The sequence below is a fragment of the Diabrotica virgifera genome, chromosome 2 (assembly GCF_917563875.1).
Source record: "Diabrotica virgifera virgifera chromosome 2, PGI_DIABVI_V3a".
Classification (NCBI taxonomy): domain Eukaryota; kingdom Metazoa; phylum Arthropoda; class Insecta; order Coleoptera; family Chrysomelidae; genus Diabrotica; species Diabrotica virgifera.
Genome location: NC_065444.1, coordinates 170,044,565 through 170,062,520, shown reverse-complemented (window position 1 = coordinate 170,062,520; position 17,956 = coordinate 170,044,565). Strand labels below are relative to the sequence as shown.

Below are 17,956 nucleotides of genomic sequence, written 5' to 3'. Positions count from 1 at the left end.
CGGTATGATAGACTGGATCATTGGGTTATCCCTCATCAAAAGCAGCCAAGGTGTGCATCATGTCATCAAAAAACTACAAAAAAGGTGCAAAAATGCGACATTGGTTTAATAGTGCAGTCACTGAAGGTGGATATGAGCTATTACCTCCGATTTCGTTGAACCTCCATCGATTTGCATGAAAATTGGTGAGTGGTTAGAGGATATCTCAAGGAACATGGTGCCTGCGCTTTTACCCTGGGGGTGGATGCCACCCCTCCTCGGTGGTGAACATTATTTTATTAGAAATAACCCCACAATTCGATAGAAGGACAAATTATAAGCAAACCTTGTTATATAAAGTTATTAAAATAAATCAAAACTTTTTGAGTTATTAAAGATCAAAGATTTTAATTTTTCGTGAGAAAAATGCATGTTTTTACCCGATTTTTCATAAATATCCCTTAAGTTTTTACAAAAAAGTTATAATTATCAAAATTGAGGCCAATAAAAAATCAAATAAACTCCTTACTAAAAAAACCTTTTAATGTTAACTAAAAGTGAGTTATAGGTAATTGAATGTATATTTCTTTCGTCGATAAGTATTCAAGGTTAAATACCGGGAAAATGAAGCATTTTATAACATAAACTTATTAAACATTTGTCAAAGTTCTTATAAATATCTATCAAATAAGCCCTCGAACAAGTTATTAGCAATAAAATTTATGCACCAAAAATTTTTCAAAATTTACCTTTTAAAATTTTTTCCAAAAAATGTTATTGTTTTTTTGTAAATAACTCCGTTAATATTTAAGATATCAGGTTCGCCTAAAAACTAATTAAAAGTTGATTCCAAGAGCTATTCAAAAACGTCAAATTTGGTCTTTGAAACCTCTTATTTTTTTTTAAATAAAAGGTTAAATGGCCCCGGTTACATGCTTCTTGCAGCAAAATTGAAATTTTAAACGTTTCTATCTCGGTTATTTTTTACTCTACGGAAATAGTAAAATGGATAAAGTATTCGGAGCAGAAAAAACTAAAATTTAATTTTATGTCATTTTTTACGCATCTTGAGTATTTTTTGAGTTATTATCAAAAGAAAATGAAAAGTACGATGATTTTAAAAATTCTGATTTTTTTAAATTATATCTTTTTTTTCAAAAATATGCATTCTAAACCGGTCAAAATTGTTGAAAGCAATAACTATGTTAACCTAAAGAAATTCTTGTGAGGATTACTACAAACTTTAATTTTTGTGGAAATGGCGTATGTTTTATTTTTCACTTTTTCCTAAAAAAATCGAAAGGGTTCTCTTATTTTCATCATAACTTGCTTAATTTTAATGCTATGAACTTATACTGGAGCTCATTTGATAGGTATTCCAAAGTACTTTGACAAGTGATTAACAAGTATATTCTATAAAATGCATCGTTTTCCCGTTATGTAAGCTTGAATACATAGATTTAAGTACTCGTCGAAAAAAAAATATACATTCAATTACCCATAACTCACTTTGAAATAACATTAGTTTAGTTCTTTAGGTACGGAGTGTATTAAATTTTTTATTATCTTTAATTTTGGTAATATTAACTTTTTAAAAAAGCTTATAGTTTTTGAATAATACGTGAAAAACAGCTTTAAAACATGCACTTTTTTTAGGAAAAAATTAAATCTTTGATATTTAGTAACTCAAAAGTATTGATTTATGTTAATAACTTTATATAACAAATTTTGCTTAGAAGTTGCCCCTCTATCGATTTCTGGTATTATTGTTAATAAAAAAATTTCGCCCACGAGAAGGGGTGGCATCAGTCACGTAGCGAGGAAATGTTCTTGAGGGGGTCCAAACACAGCTCAAATTTTTGTTAGATTAGACGGTAGAAGTATTGAAAAAAAAATAATCAGAATAAATTTTAGATCCATATGCAAAATTTGAAAAAACATCTTAATATTTTAAAAATTGCAATAACAAGTGTTTATTACTTCACTAAGATGTAACATCCATATGACGGCAATCTCACCCTAGTAAAGTAAGTTGTTTTTAATAGGTGATTTCACCATTTTATCTTTAACCCGGCACCTGCCACGTGGCTTTGCAAGGCGCCAACTGCCACGTGGGGTGCTCACAAAAAGATGTTATAAGCAAATTAGCAAATACCAAGCCATAATAAATGAAGTCAAGTAAAATATCTAAAACAATTAAAATTTAGTGAGTATAGAGTCTATATTAATAATTTAAATCAGTTATTTCAATAAAAAATGTAAATTTGACCTGTTTATCAAAAATACAAAAAGAATTTAAAACTTAAAGTGCCAGATGATGACACCCCAATTCGACTTTAGAGCTATACGTTCAGAATGACACTAAATAACCACTTAAAACACTAGCACATGTATGCTATATAATATTATAGAAAGCTACTATGACGCACAGCTCGGTTACCAAACTTGAAATACCAAATATTTGATAAAAATGTGTTATGGGGTGCTGGTAGCACCCCACGTGGCAGGTGCCGGGTTAATATCATTTTAGCGTCCCTGATAATGTTAGTGACTACTAAGTAAGTATAGGATTCCGTAGAAAATAGTACATCTGGTCTTCTATTCAGCTGTCGACCCAATAATTTTGGTTATTTGATATATCATCAACATTCAGCCTTATGCATTCAAAGCTGAACATAGGCCTTCCCTAATTTCTTCGAGTTCTGTCGGTCTTGCGCTTTCAGCAACCAATTCCCAGCAACCCTTTTAACGTTGTCTGTTCATCGTGTAGGTTGTCTACCTCTACTTCTTCTGTAATTACCACTTCTGTAATTACCTTCTTCTTTAATACCACACTGTAATTTTTTGGATCCACCACCGTTCTTCATTCTGGCTACATGGCCCGCCCAATTTCACTTCATCTATGCTATTAGCGCTATGACATCTCTGATCATGATTTGATATCTATCCTATCTGGCTTCCGACGTTCCAATTAACGGAACAAAGAACCAAGAAACTGAGTCTTTCGTTTCCCATCTTGTTTCTGGGTAAAGTTTTTACTCTCTTCATTGTTGAGAACGAAGGTTCTACACTGGCCGTTATTGTTGTCAAAATTGTAAGGAATTTGTAAATGTTTAGAAAAAAAATCTTTATTACAATGTTCTATTACGTAGAGAACTTCGGTACAGTGGCGTGCTGGAACTTTTCAAGCGGCCCGGTGCTTTTATGGAAAAGCGGCCTCCCCTCCTTATTTTACCTTCAATTATCAGAATATTTTATTCGTTATTTATAAAATCAAAAAAAAACAAAAATATAAATTATTTTTATAGTCTATTTATGTATATTGTATATAGGGTGAGGCAGATAAAGGGCCTATTAGAAATATCTCGAGAACTAAAGGTAACTGAATTATGAAAATTGGAATAATGGGGTTTTGAAGACTGATCTATTTAATGAAAATATTTTCATCTACTTGGTACTTCCGGTTATACCGGAAGTTGCTTATAACTTCGTTTTTTAAATGGGACACCCTGTAAATTTTGACATTTTTGGATTCTCCTCGATTTCTTCTTTCTTATAATATAATGTTTTGTAACACTATACAGGGTACGTTAAAAGATAATTACGTTTTCTTATTAATTTCGTAGCAATATTCACACCCTGTAGGATTGTAGTAGTTTGACATAGTAAACTCTATTTATGTTCAAATGATTTTTAATATAGTCTACTATTGTTAGCAATTATTAGTATAGCTAAATTTTTAATTTTAGTATACAGGGTGGGTCTCAACTCGGAATGAGTATTTTCTGAGTTTTCTTAAATGGAACAGCCTATATTTTAGTATTGTAATGAAATGATATTTCATGGTACTTTTTTATTTCTTAAGCATTCCCTATCCCTAACTGCTTTAATTTGTGCTTAATTGTTAATCGCACCAACAATCTTAACTTCGATGGTATTTTGACAGTTCAACCATTATTGGCAATTTTAAGTATCAGTCTAGATTAATATGTATTTATTTTCAAAAAATTATTTGTGATTGAATATTTTCACGGCCAACCTAATACAATTTCACATATTTTGTGTTGCAATTAATGTTTTGCTGTAATCACCAATAACTCACAAATTAAAGCAGTTAGGTATAGGGAGTGCTTAAGTAATTAAAATGTACCATAAAACAACATTTCATTACAATACTAAAAAACAGGGTGTTCCATTTAAGAAAACTCGGAAAATACTCATTCCGTGTTTCGACCAACCCTGTACACTAAAACGAAAAATTTAGCTATCCTAATAATTGTTAACAATAGAAGACTATATTAAAAATCATTTGAAGATAAATAGAGTGTATTATGTCAAACTACTACAAGCCTACAGGGTGTGAATATTGCTACGAAATTAATAAGAAAACGTAATTATCTTTTAACCTACCCTGTATAATATTACCAAACCTTATATTTAAAGAAAGAAGAAATCGAGGAGAATCCAAAAATGTAAAAATATATAGGGTGTCACCAAAATATTTTCATTAAATAGCTCACACCTCAAAACCCCTCTATAACAATTTTCATGATTTTCTTACCTTTAGTTCTCGAGATATTTCTAATAGGCCCTTTATCTGCCTCACCCTGTATAGTCTTATTTAATTACCTACTTAACTTGTATTTTACAATTAAAAAAATTGTAATTTTTTTGAAATGTTTATTAATACATATTATTAGCAAAATTACCATTCGATTAGAAATTAAAAAAATATTTTTTTTAGTTACATCTAAAATTTTTTGTGAACCTATTTGACCGGCCTCAAGAGACCGCGGCCTCTCGGTGATTGCACCGATTCATTTATATGGCCAGCACGCCACTGCTTCGGTATTTGGTTCCATAGATGATATTTAAGACAGTTACACCATAACATATATTCAGCTTTTATTGCAGTAAGGGAAGTGTCGTGGGAGTAATAGGCATCCAAATTTTCTAGCAATTTTACTTTTTGTGTAGAGGCAAATACAGTTTAAAGAATTTGAAATGCTGATAGAATACTTTCGTTTTTGCTAAATTTGATTTTTAAATTGGATATAAGTTGATCCGTACACTGAATAAAAACAGAAATAATCCTAATAAAAAATAATAATATTTACGTTCACTTTTTTAAAAATATTAATAATAACATCGAGATAAACTTGCTGCCTTGGTACAAAACCCGATGCAGTTTTGGGAGGGGTCCGGACCCCATGGACCCCTCCCTTGGCTACGTGCCTGGGTGGCATCCACCCCCAGGGTAAAAGCGCAAGTTGGCATCATGTCTCCTTTGTTCCTTGGAGTATCTTCTAACTACTCACCAATTTTCATGAAAATCGATGAAGGTTCAACGAAATGGGAGGTGAAAACCTTCAGTGACTCCACTATAATATGTTAAGTGTTTTATAATGAATCAATAAGTATAATTATTCGAATTGCCCAATATCACAATTTTCTAAGCATTTTCTTTAATTTTTTATTTACAATAAAAACATAAAAAACAATGTTATTTAAATAAACATATTGTTACTTGCTTTTAGTCCCTTCACTTTTAAGTTCTGCAGCTCTAGCTGGTTGTTCACTTGTAGTTTTACTTTCTTTTTTTAAGTCGGGTTCTGTATCTACATCAGATTTTACCAAAATATTAGACGGCAACAGATGATCTAATCCATCAATATCACTAACAAATTTGGGACTACTGTTATTAACGTCTTTACATAGATTTCCCATCTTATCATTAACTGAATTAAAAATTTCAATTTTCTTTTTTATTTCTTCTTGTGAATAATTGGTGTCCTCGTTTGGATTAAATACTCTTTTTAAGTTTATCTGCATCATTTCTAACTGCACATCTATAATTTCTTTAACGATTTCCAAACTTACGGTATTATAACCAGTGGGTCGTACTTCTCGTAATAGGGAACTTAACATTTCCAAGGTTTCATGTCGTTTTTTATGAACTTCATATTGAGAGTCTATATCTTTTTCATAAAACGCAAGATATCTATAAAGCTCATTCAATTCCTGTATAACATTAACATACTGTAGTGGATAATCTCTTAAATTGTAAAATGATCTGGCCCGCTTTAACCACTTGTGAGTATACGTAAATAATTCGCGTGCTTCTTGTATATTCGTAATCTCTTTTACAGGAACATTTGGTGGGTGAATTTCTAATCCTGTAAATTTAAACTTGTTTGCATCAGATGATTCATTTTGGCGACAAAGTTTCCAAGCATCTTCCCACACTTTTTCCATGACAGACCGTCTACTACGACTAAAGAGCTGCAATCCATATTGTACCTAAAATTTAAAAATGGATATTTATAATTTGGTAAAAATCAAATCCCCATAAGTCAAATTTTATAAAACTTCGAGATAACTTTGTCGTTCATGCTTAGTCTACTAGAAATGAAATATTTAATTGAAATAATCAGAAGTCCAGTATTATTACAGTAATATTTTTTATTTTGATAACGACGTCCGAGGTAAAAGTCGAAACGTCAATAAAATCATTTTTCAAGTTAAATTGTGGCTTATTTCCCAATTAGAATAAGTAATTACAACTGAATCTCTCGTAGCTGCAACCCCTATAACGATATTTTAAAGCCTTAGTTTATATCTGCTACCTCTAAAAAAGTTTGATGAAACGTATTAGAGGCCTTAAGGGACTATTATAGTGTATAAGTACGAAATTGATAAACTTTTTTGGGAATTTCTAAATTAAAAAGTACTGTACTAATTGTTTTGAAAATTTTCACGAACATTTATGTTAAAAGAAGTTATGTAAAAAATTTTCATACAAAAATAGTGAAAATTTAACGATTTATTAGCCATCTGCTGGCACAGTGAAAAAAAAACACAGCTCCACTGCTGCAGTTATTGGGACTAACCGAGATCCTGAAACATAAAATTTCAAAGTGATTATGGAGATATAAGTTGTTTGCTATACCATCAACTAGGATTTTTGAATAATATTAAAATTTAGAAAAATAACGAAATGTTGAAATTTTTTTATAAAATTGGCTAAAAATTCTTAGTTTCAAAAACAGCCAAATTGACATTTTTTATCCAATCAAAAAAACCATAGTTGATGTTACAAGAAATTATATTTCAATGATCACTTTGAAATTTTATGTTTCAAGATCTCTATTAGTTCCAATCACTGCAGCAGTGGAGCTATGTTTTTTTTACAGGGTCAGCAGGTGGCGCATAAATCGTTTAATTTTCAATATTTTTGTATGAAATCTTTTTTACATGTACTTCATTTTATAATAAATGCTTACACAAATTTACAGAATAATTGGTACAGTACTTTTTTATTCCCAAAAAAATTGTATGAATTTCATACTATTACACTAGGATAGCCCCTTAATACCCCAAAAAATTAGATGAATTATTAAGTGGTAAAAATTAAACTCGGAATATAGTTTCTGAATTACTTGGTACCAATTTGTAAAATCCTTCGTCATTTGTCTGAAGAAATACTCCAATTACGTTTCTGAGATCACCTTTGCCTGTGTCAACATCTGAAATAGGTAGGTATAGTTTATCTCCAATGTTTGGCTTGTGAATGATAATTGTCAGAAGTTGCCTTCATGTTAGCCTATTTCATACAATTTTCTTCTACACTCTGCAATTAAAATTGCAATATTTATTACCTTCTTTAGGTTAACTTCATCCTGAATTTCATTTATGATTTCTTGCGACAAAGAGGAAGTCGAAAGTCCTAATCTGGGCTCTATTCCAAATAATGCTTTGTGTGGCGGCACACAAAGCATGTATCAAAAAAATATTCTTAGCAAAGATATAGCCCATAAAAACCTGAAAAAAAAATGGTTTATTCACGAACTCTCTAGACCCAGAAGAAGCAAAGTTGTAGCTAATGAATAATAGGTTCATATCCGTCAAAGTTTCAACGCGAAATAACCAAAAAATGATGCACTTTTTGGAGAAAACTCATTATAACTTTTTAAATGGTTATTCATTGCTGACTTTTTTAAAGTGTTTAAAGAAATATTTATTTTTGTCTTCTAAAAAAAGTTTCTAGCATAAAAAGTAAGCAAGTTACGCTCAAAATAAAGTTGGTTAATTTTTTTGGTCAAAAGAACCCGGGAAAGTCACCATTAATTACATTCTTAAATCAAATTTATCGTTACCGCGTCACAAGTTACTTTACTTTTGTATTATTTTTATGATCTGTAAATAACATCGGTTCAAAGGGCTTCTAAAAAAATAGTTTTAAATATAATATTTTAAATTTTAAATATATCAAAACAACTTCAAATTTTTATTAGTGATACCACAAATCACAAAGAGTAGGTTTACCTAAAAGGAGTAGGATACCTAAAAAAATGTAGGTTTTTCTTTTCTAAATATTTTGGATTTTTTGTTTTTCTGTAAGGCAACAATTGGTTAAGATATGGTTGTTAAAATTTTGCATACACTCGTGATTATTGACTAGCTCAAGTCGTTTCAGCTAAAGCCCCTTCAAAAATAAACACTTTGAACCGATGAAACTTACAGATCTTATAAACAATACATACACAAGTAAAGCAACTTGTAAACTGGTAACGATTAATTACATTTAGGATGCTAATTAGGGAGTGATTTTCACGTTTTTTTACCAAAAACCAACTTTATTTTGAACCTAACTTCCTTACTTTTAATGCTAGAAATTTTTTAGCAAATAATAAAAATAAAGCTTTTCGTAATAGCTTTAAAAAGTTGTAACGAATTTTCCCCAAAATGTGCCTCATTTTTTGGTTATTTCACGTTGAAATATTCGATTTGGAATTTGGCGAGTATGAACCTGTTTTATTATTTAGAACTCTTCCTTTACTGAGTCTAGGGATCTCATATATACATCATTTTTTTCACCTTTTTATGGACTATATTTTTGTTTCATACATTACTGACTTTTTGAGTTATCCGCAAAAAAACCGTCTCAAAATATGTTTTTTTTTAATGAACATATTTACTCGCAAATAACTCAAAAAGTATTAACAGTGAAAAAATGCTATAGAATAAAAGTTGCTCAGAATTAGTCAGTTTTTCATTTCCGGACTAATTTTGAACGTATATTTTTTCACCCCCATAAGGGGTGAACCTGACCCCCAGGACAAAAGTACACATCGGTCCAATATCACTTTTCTTCTTTGAGATGTTGTCTATGTAGATGCCAATTTTATGTAATAATTGTAATATAATTTAATTGTAAATAGTATATTAAGTATGGAGAACGGTAAGGGTTTTATACCGATCGAAGACAATTGTTTGGAAGAGGAGCGGCGCGACGACTCCAATTATTGTCTGAGATCGGTTACCCTTAACGTTCGACATGCTTATAACGTTTTTTGCACGATTGATACCATTATAAATTATAAAATTAAACATTTTCGTCATATTGACTAGTTTAATTCATTTTATCAAGATAGATACTTTGGTTGTTAGGTAGTAACTAGGGTGCATAACAACAATGGAGAATTGAGTTTTTATTTAGTTGTCAATAATTTTAAGTACAATTTTGATTATTATAAATTAAAATATGAGCGAAAGTGAATTTGAAGAAATTGAACGGGTTTGGGAAGAAGGGTGTTCCGCAATTATTCCCGAAAAATCCAAAATCCGTTATCAAAATACCTACCAAAGTTTTAAAAAATGGTGCGAAGGCAAGAATTTAAGAATCGAAGAAAAGACTCTATTGGCATATTTCGTTCAAAGACATATGCAGTTGAAAGCTCCTGTAAGCCTCTGGGCAGAATATTCAATGATTAAATCCACCGTTTTTCTTTATGATGGCATTGATATTTCCAAGTTTTCAACTTTGATCGCGTATTTGAAGAGAAAAAATGTTGGCTATAGGCCTAAGAAGTTTCAATATTAATAAATAATTCGTTAGTTTTCTTTATTCTTTCAAAAAATAAATTAAAATTAATAGATTTTTTAACTCGACGGTAAGTGAATTACTTACCGTCGAGTTGGAGTACTTACCGTCGAGTTGGATTACTTACCGTCGACTTGCTAGTAAATGTCACCTACCGACATAAAATCTGTCAAGGTAAACAGTCAAAAATGATCAATCGTGCAAAAATGTAATTTTCTTTTAAAATAACTTTATTTTAAGATAATAGAAGTCTTTCTTTAGTCACTGCCTGTGAAATAATTTCTTGATTGTTATAAATAAAGTCACTACGATTTAAGAAATCAAAAAAATTATCCCGGCTTCAGTTGATCGCAGAAATTTTTAATTTTGTTTAAATCTTAGTTTTGTCTTCAGCAACAATAATCTGCAAGTTAGAAACTCGTAGGATATTAGGGGTCTCTCAGTTCAAAATGTTTATAACGAAATTTGCCCCCTATTTTCAAACCCGAAATAAGAGGTTGAAAAATTATTTACGCATTTTTTACTTGCATCAGAATATGAAAATATAATTCCTTAGAATAAGAGTGGATCTAGGAGGAACTCTTTATGATTTTTTTTTTCAAAAAGTTATAGCCTTCGACATTTGTCCTCTGGGGATAAACAATTTATAATATCTAAGCAACAAGTTCGCCAATCGGCATTTTCATTTTTTTTTTATGTTTATAATTGAAAGGTCTTCATTTTAAAGCCTTAAATAATAAAAAAAGTTATTTTAACAATAAATAATGCAATTGCAAAAAACGGCCATTTTGGACTTTTCGCAGGCTGTTTTGCAATAACCTATTAACGAAATGAAACTTGCCATAGCTCACTGTAGGTTTTTTAATTTACTACAATGTTCTATTTAAAAGTTTTTCTCTAAAATGAATATACTAAGCTGAAAAATTAAAAATCTTTAAAAATTCGTCATAAATAAAAAAGCTCCCAAAAATTTTAGTTACATTTTAGTAGAAGTTATTTCTGGCATCATTCTTTACAATACCTGATAGGTTTCAAAAATTCCTGAATTATATCCTGAAATCGACCTATTTTTCACCCACAGCTTGGACTATGACGTATTCATATGCAGTGATAACAACGTATGTCAAGTTTAAGGTAAATACTTACATTCCGGTATAAGGGATGATTTTAGTAGAATTCACTGTCATACTTTCGCTCAGAATTTTGAGAAATGAGGGTTGGTATAGGGCTTTTCATTCACAGTAATTTGTATCGAGCTTCTGTCATATGTCGTATAATCCGTGTATATTAATATTATACACAGATTATACAACATATGACAGAAGCTCGAAACAAATGACGATCGATGAAAAGCCCTATTGGAATAGATTTAACTGCATTAAACTAATAAATTGGCAGGATCTTGAGGGGAGTTCAGTGGTAATAAAAACAAACACGACATTAAACCAAAATTATTGTTCGTTATATAAAAAGTGATGTTATTTACTTAATTAATTAATTTTTAAGACATGCCCATATTTAGGACATATTTGATATCAAAATGATCTTAACCTTTTACAAATAATTGCAAAAGTTACAACTTCCTGGAAGGAGTAGCAGAGATAGAGCAAAGCAGACCTGTTGGCAGACGAATATAGAGAGCATATCTGTGAAGAGGGTAGGTTATAATACAGGAACCGAAGCTTTTCACCTCGTAATTTTTACAGAATAGATCGATTTTCTTGAAAATTTGAGAATAAGCTGTGGATGGTCCAAGGATAAAAATATATATGATTCCGAAAGGCGCTTTTACCATGGGGGTGGTAGCCACCTCATCTCGGGGGGTGGACATTTTTTATTATATTTTGACCACAAAAGTTGATAAAAACATTCATTTTAAGCAAAAATTGTTCTAAGTATACATTTTTTTGATAAAATTAACAGTTTTCGATTTATTCGCTATCGAAAGTGTTTAGTTTTATATAAAAAAAATTAATGTTTTTCGATATTATACTCATTTACGATTCGCTAAATTTTGCAGTAGAAAAATTTTTCTCAAAACAAGATTTTGGGAATTAAATAACCTACAATTTCATATTTAAACATTTTTTCGTATCTCTGATGCTAATCTTTCTATTCTGAAGGAAATGGCATTTTTTACCAAACTACAAAAATTCGGTATTCGCTTTTAACTCCAGTTTTTTAAAAACTAATCATTATAAGCCAGTGAAACTTATAGAATCTATTAATAATACACAAATAAATAAGACTAAATAAGGCTTATGACTAAAAACATCGCTAACTTTCAGTATTATGCTTCCAATTAGATTTCTCCTTTTTTTTTTTCAAAAACATATTATATTGGTTTTTAACCGTAACTTTTTTATTTTTTAGCTTAGAAAACTTGTTAAAAAATAATTTTGTAGGTTTTTACAAGACATATAAGGTTATTAATATTAAATCCTTTTTAAATCCTCAATCGCAAAAAGAGGTGACTTTGAAAGGGTTGGTAAAGATGGTTTTTGCAAGTTATTACAAGTTTTAATTGTTAATAGCTCACTCAATTTTTGCCGTAGAAAAAAATTTTGCAAACTAACTTCTTGAGAATTAAATAGGATATAATTTCATATTAAAACATTTTTTCGTATCTCTGATACTAATCTTTTTATTTCGAAGAAAAAAGGCATTTTTTACCAAACTACAAAAATTCGTTATTCGCTTTTAACTCCATTTTATTAAAAACTAATCATTTTAAGCCTATCAAGCTCGTGGAACCTATTAATAATACATAAATAAAGAAGACCACATAAGGTCAATGAATAAATTAAATTAGGGTGGTGATTAGGGGGTTGTTTCAGATAACTTTTCCGCTGAAAAAATAGGAACTGACATTCTTTTTATTATAAGTCATTTAATTTTTGAACTAGATACTTTTTTATTTTCTAAGATAGAAATTGTTAAATTCTTTATTAGTTTCAACAAGTTATCCTCGAAAAATGCATAGTTTTCCCATCTATTGACGTTGAACTACAATATATAGCATTTGAGGATGAAGAGCTAACATATAATAAAGTATAGTATTTAATATATAATAAAGTATTTATTGGTCGTAAAGAAAATTAGAAAAAACAGTTTTGTTTATTTTTTCAAAAGGTACATTTTTGTTAAGCAAAGTTTTTTTGATAAAACGAAAACGTTTTGAGTTATTAGCAGAAAACTTATTAAAAACATTGATTTTTTCAATATAAAATAACATTTTCGATAGCGAATAAATCGAAAACTATTAATGTCTAAGTTTTTCAACCTAATAAAAATATTTGTAAAATATTTTTAAAAGATATTTAATTGAAAAACTATTTGGACCATTTTCCTGGTGACACCCCCATGGCTCCTAAAAATTGCAAGCCAGATGTATGCTGCATTGAAGACAAGAGGGAATTCTAAAATGTTGCAATTCACAACCCCGTCTACAGCTTGGTAAAGTTCCAACGGAAAATGGACCTAGTTACGCTATAGAAGTAACACTAATTTAAAATAAAAATGTATACCATTTTTATTCAGTTGCAATGCGAAGCCAAAACTGTCTTATTTTTTACTTAGGTTAGAGAGCGCGGCCAGCACTCCTATCGACGATTTCACCTCTTGTTAGAGGCTCTTCAGAGAATGCATGCATAGGCTGCTATCTCCACTCCAGGTAAAAATTTTTGACATTTATTAGTCCCCACATTACTATTAATTTTATCAAAAAAATGTGTTGAAGATTTTTTGCTTAGAATGAATGTATTTACCAACTTTTGCGGTCAAAATATAATAAAAAATTTCCACCCCCGACATGAGGTGGCAACCACCCGCATGGTAAAAGCGCCTTTCGGAATTACATAGATCTTGATCCTTGGACTATCCACTACTTATTCTCAAATTTTCAAGCAAATCTATCCATTCTGTAAAAATCGTGAGGTTTTGTCCTATTTTGAGCTTCATTACTTGGACTATTATTGGTTTGTCTCAAGATAAAAACTCCAAAAAAAATATAATTGGGAAGTTGATAAATAGAGCCAAAGAGAATGATGATGAATAAATGGTAACACAAGGCAATCATACGAATAGTAAGGATTATACAGTAGATATTCTAAAACTTCCCACTTCATATACTCAAGTAGATCTTAAAATTAATGTATGAGTCATATATTATTATTATTGTGAAATACAGTGTGTCAATTTTAAAACTTACAATGGCTATATCTCACGAACAAAAGCTGAAAACCAAAAATTGCTTGAAACCGTTTCTAGGATAGTAAGGGGGAACTAAAATGACATGAAAGAGAACTCACCCCTATCAACCCCCTAGGCCCCCCCACCACAACCAAAAAAGTTTAAATTGCAAACCCCTACTTGTGATACATCATTGAAAAGGCTATAAAAATGCTATCCAATGGTATAAACAATAATTATACAGGGTGAAGCAATAATTGTGAAACTTGGGCTTAAATGAAAAATTTAATGAGGTTTTGTTGAACTGCAAATTTGATAAAAATGTCAATTAAGTAAATGTGCAAAGTGGGTTCCGTTGTTTTGTAAACAATAATACAGTCTATTTTCAAATTCTTCACGAAATTTGGCAAAAGTTTTTCTAGTAATAGGGCGACATGCTTGAGTAATTATTTCTCGCAATTTCCCAAGTGACGCAAGTTAAGTTTTATAAACAACTGATTTAAGGCAAAAATAGCAAATTAAGTTTTAATTCAACAAAAAAAAGTTCGAGCGGACATTTACCATTTACAATAATAGTCCGGGAGATAGCATTACAAATACAAAAGTCATAGTAAGCCAGCTGATATTAACACCCTGTATAATTATTATTTATACCATTGGATAGTTCTTTTTAAAGTAGGATAGTATATTACTTTTTTCTATGGGGTTACCTTAAATTAGTTGTTTATAAAACTCAACTTGCATCACTTGGGGAATTGCGTGAAAGAATTACTCAAGCATGTCGCCCTAACACTAGAACATTTGCCAAATTTCGTGCCGAATTTGAAAATAGACTGTATTATTGTTTACCAAACAACGCAATTCACATTAAATATTTACTTAATTGACATTTTTAACCAATTTGTAATTCAACAAAACCTTAGTAAATTTTTCATTTAAGCCAAAGTTTCACAATTATTGCTTCACCCTGTATAATTATTATTTAAACCATTGGATAGCATTTTTGATACCCTTTTCAATGATGTATCACAAGTAGGGGTTTGCAATTTAAACTTTTTTGGTTGTGATGGGTGGGGCCTAGGGGGTTGATGGGGGTGAGTTCTCTTTCATGCCATTTTAGTTCCCCCTTACTATCCTAAAAACGGTTTCAAGCATTTTTTGATATCAGCTTTTGTTCGTGAGATATAGCCATTGTAAGTTTTTAAATTGACACACTGTATATCACTTGTAAGATTTCCAAAGTATTTATTATTGTTGCTAACACATGCCACAAGAACTTAATAAATAATTATTCCTTATGACATTAAAATATTTATGATATTCTATTAATATTAACGGATAATAGTTAGTATGTAGCATCTACTTACCCAAGTTCTTGCTAAATCTGCTTGTGCTTTAAAAAGAGCAATGTTCGGCAATAAAGAAGTTTCAAGTGGATCCAAAACTGTCTGAGCTGCTCTTAAGTGATATACCGCATTGATCCATTTATCCTGTACTATGAATAAAGATGCCAATCTATAACATCTTGTGGCCCAATTAATAGGATCACCATCGTTAATATCAAGTTCTTCCTGTAGACTTTCGTGTATCGTTTCTGCATAAAGATTATTTAGCCCCAACTTCCCGTAAACCCAACCAAGCATTTGCAAATTGTTTATCTTAAGCTTTCGTAACTTTGCTTTTGCTAATGCTTGGTCTGAATTAGTTGACCTAAATAAGTCCTCTGTGCTGTACACTAAAGTATCAAATTTGAGCTCTTCTTTGACAACTTCTTCAAGAAGGGTTCTTGCTTTTTCAAAATCTCCCATTCTTGACACAACATAAGAAAGGTAGTTTACTACTTTTAAATATATAAATCTTATCTGGGGATCTTGACTTAAGTCTTTGATAATGTTAAGACTCTTCTCCAAGTATGCTTTCGATGTTGTAAGAGCATTCATGTTTAGAGATACCTTTGATTTTTCATATAAAATAGAACTTATTATCGACAGAATCTTACAATAATTTAATGTATCTTTTGATATATTTGATAGAATTTGATCTAGTTTAATTTCCAATTCTAAAAATTCTTGTTCTAAATATTTTTGGTCTTTTTTAGTATCTTCACCTGAATCTCCTACTTGCGTTTCTTGTTTCAGCTTAATTGTAGATGGACGTTTAGTATTTTGGTATTCATCTTTTAGTTGCTGAACAATATTTTCAAAGTTAAATTCCATATTGACATAAAAGTCAAGATCTGTGACACTAAAATTTGGATTAAAAACAACTAAGCTGTTGCTCTAGAAAACTAAAAGTCAATTTTTTTTAAACTTGTCATTACTTGCTATCTTGACATACATAACAGCAGGGCCCCACTTAGGTCAAATGACGCCCTAGGCAATTCTCTAGTAGCCGCCCTTCAAACACGTACCATTTTTGCGAAAAAAAAATGCAAGCAGAATTTTTTATTTAAATAAGAATGTTAGGCTATTCAAATAATGTTTGGAAATGTGTTAAAAATATTCTGTATTTTACATCAGGCGTAATGTTACATATTATTATTATAAGTATGTTTGAGCGTTTTGATACGTAGAAATTGCCTTACCAAACCGTACAAACACGTACCATTTTTGCGAAAAAAAATGCAAGCAGAATTTTTTATTTAAATAAGAATGTTAGGTTCTTCAAATAATGTTTGGAAATGTGTTAAAAATATTCTTTTTTTACATCAGGCGTAATGTTACATAGTATTATTATAAGTATGTTTGAGCGTTTCGACGTGTGCCCAATGCATGCGTTTTAATGCATGATACGTAGAAATTGCTTGTTTGTAGGCGCGCCTACTCTTTCAATTTTAAATGAGAGATGCATTGAAAACATTACTCAAGCACTATGTGTTTTTATGTTTAAAAATTTAAAAAAATTAATATTTAGCAATGCAAATAATCAAAACCGGTACAATTTGACATGTACTTTCAAATGCGGTAAGCAGAATTGCTATTTTATTTTTTAATCAAAAGTTATTGGGGTTCAAACATTGCAATTTTTCAATATTTCGAAAGTTCAACCGCGTTTATCTCAAAAACTATGCATCCTACGAAAAACTTTTTTGCTTAGAATGACCCAAAAAATAGAAAAAAAGGTTTGTTTTGCTAAGAATCGCTGTTATGCAATTCCTCAAGTTCTTTGTTTATAACAATCTTATCGACATCCGGATCAACTGTTAACCAGAAACTTGGGTAAGTCCATCTGAATGAAGTAGGCCGTTGTACCCCCCCACTAGGCAGGAAACATGTAGGTTTTCATCCTATAGGTCAACAGTCAACAATCACTAAAAAAGTAGCTACCTTGATATTTCATGCAGTGTCCCGAACATGGTCTATTCCTTGCTTATTTCCCTGGAGTATATCTGTGCGACGACACGAACCTTATCTACTTGTAATAAATACAGTTTGAAAATCCCAACTCTAACTCGATTTCCTACTGTAGACAAGTAAAATCTTTAGTTTCTGCAAAATGTGCAATATTGAAGTGTTCAATGGCCCACCGTCTTTGCCCAGCTGCCGGCGGCCTAATAATCACTAAATTTATGACTTCCGTCCTTTTTGAATGAATGGTGTTAAAATAACAAAATGCTATGTTTGTTTTATTTTTGTTATGAATGCAATTTGTTTTATTCTATTTAGAAATGAATGCCTACTTCTATTTCATTGATGGATGAACATACATAGTTGTTATTCGATTTTAATTTTTATGTATTTTTTTTTGTACAGTATTTTTGGGGCCCTCTCACAATTTCCCGCCCTAGGCAACTGCCCATATTGCCTAATGGATAAAGCAGCCCTGCATAACAGGTAAAACCGTCATTATTTTAATTTTTTGTATTCACTCCGTGCATGACTGACGCGATACCTAGCGCCTTCA

At 30.7% G+C, this 17,956-nt stretch overlaps 1 protein-coding gene across 1 annotated transcript; it reads right to left on the bottom strand.

The window, feature by feature from the left end:
* Positions 1 to 5,444: 5,444 nt before the first annotated feature.
* Positions 5,445 to 16,375, bottom strand: LOC114333560 (KIF-binding protein-like). The gene is made up of 2 exons (XM_028283450.2): positions 15,421 to 16,375; positions 5,445 to 6,279 (listed from the first exon to the last, which is right to left on the bottom strand). The coding sequence occupies exons 1-2, from the start codon at positions 16,267 to 16,269 to the stop codon at positions 5,503 to 5,505; spliced, it is 1,626 nt and encodes a 541-aa protein (XP_028139251.2). The 5' UTR covers positions 16,270 to 16,375; the 3' UTR covers positions 5,445 to 5,502.
* Positions 16,376 to 17,956: the final 1,581 nt, after the last annotated feature.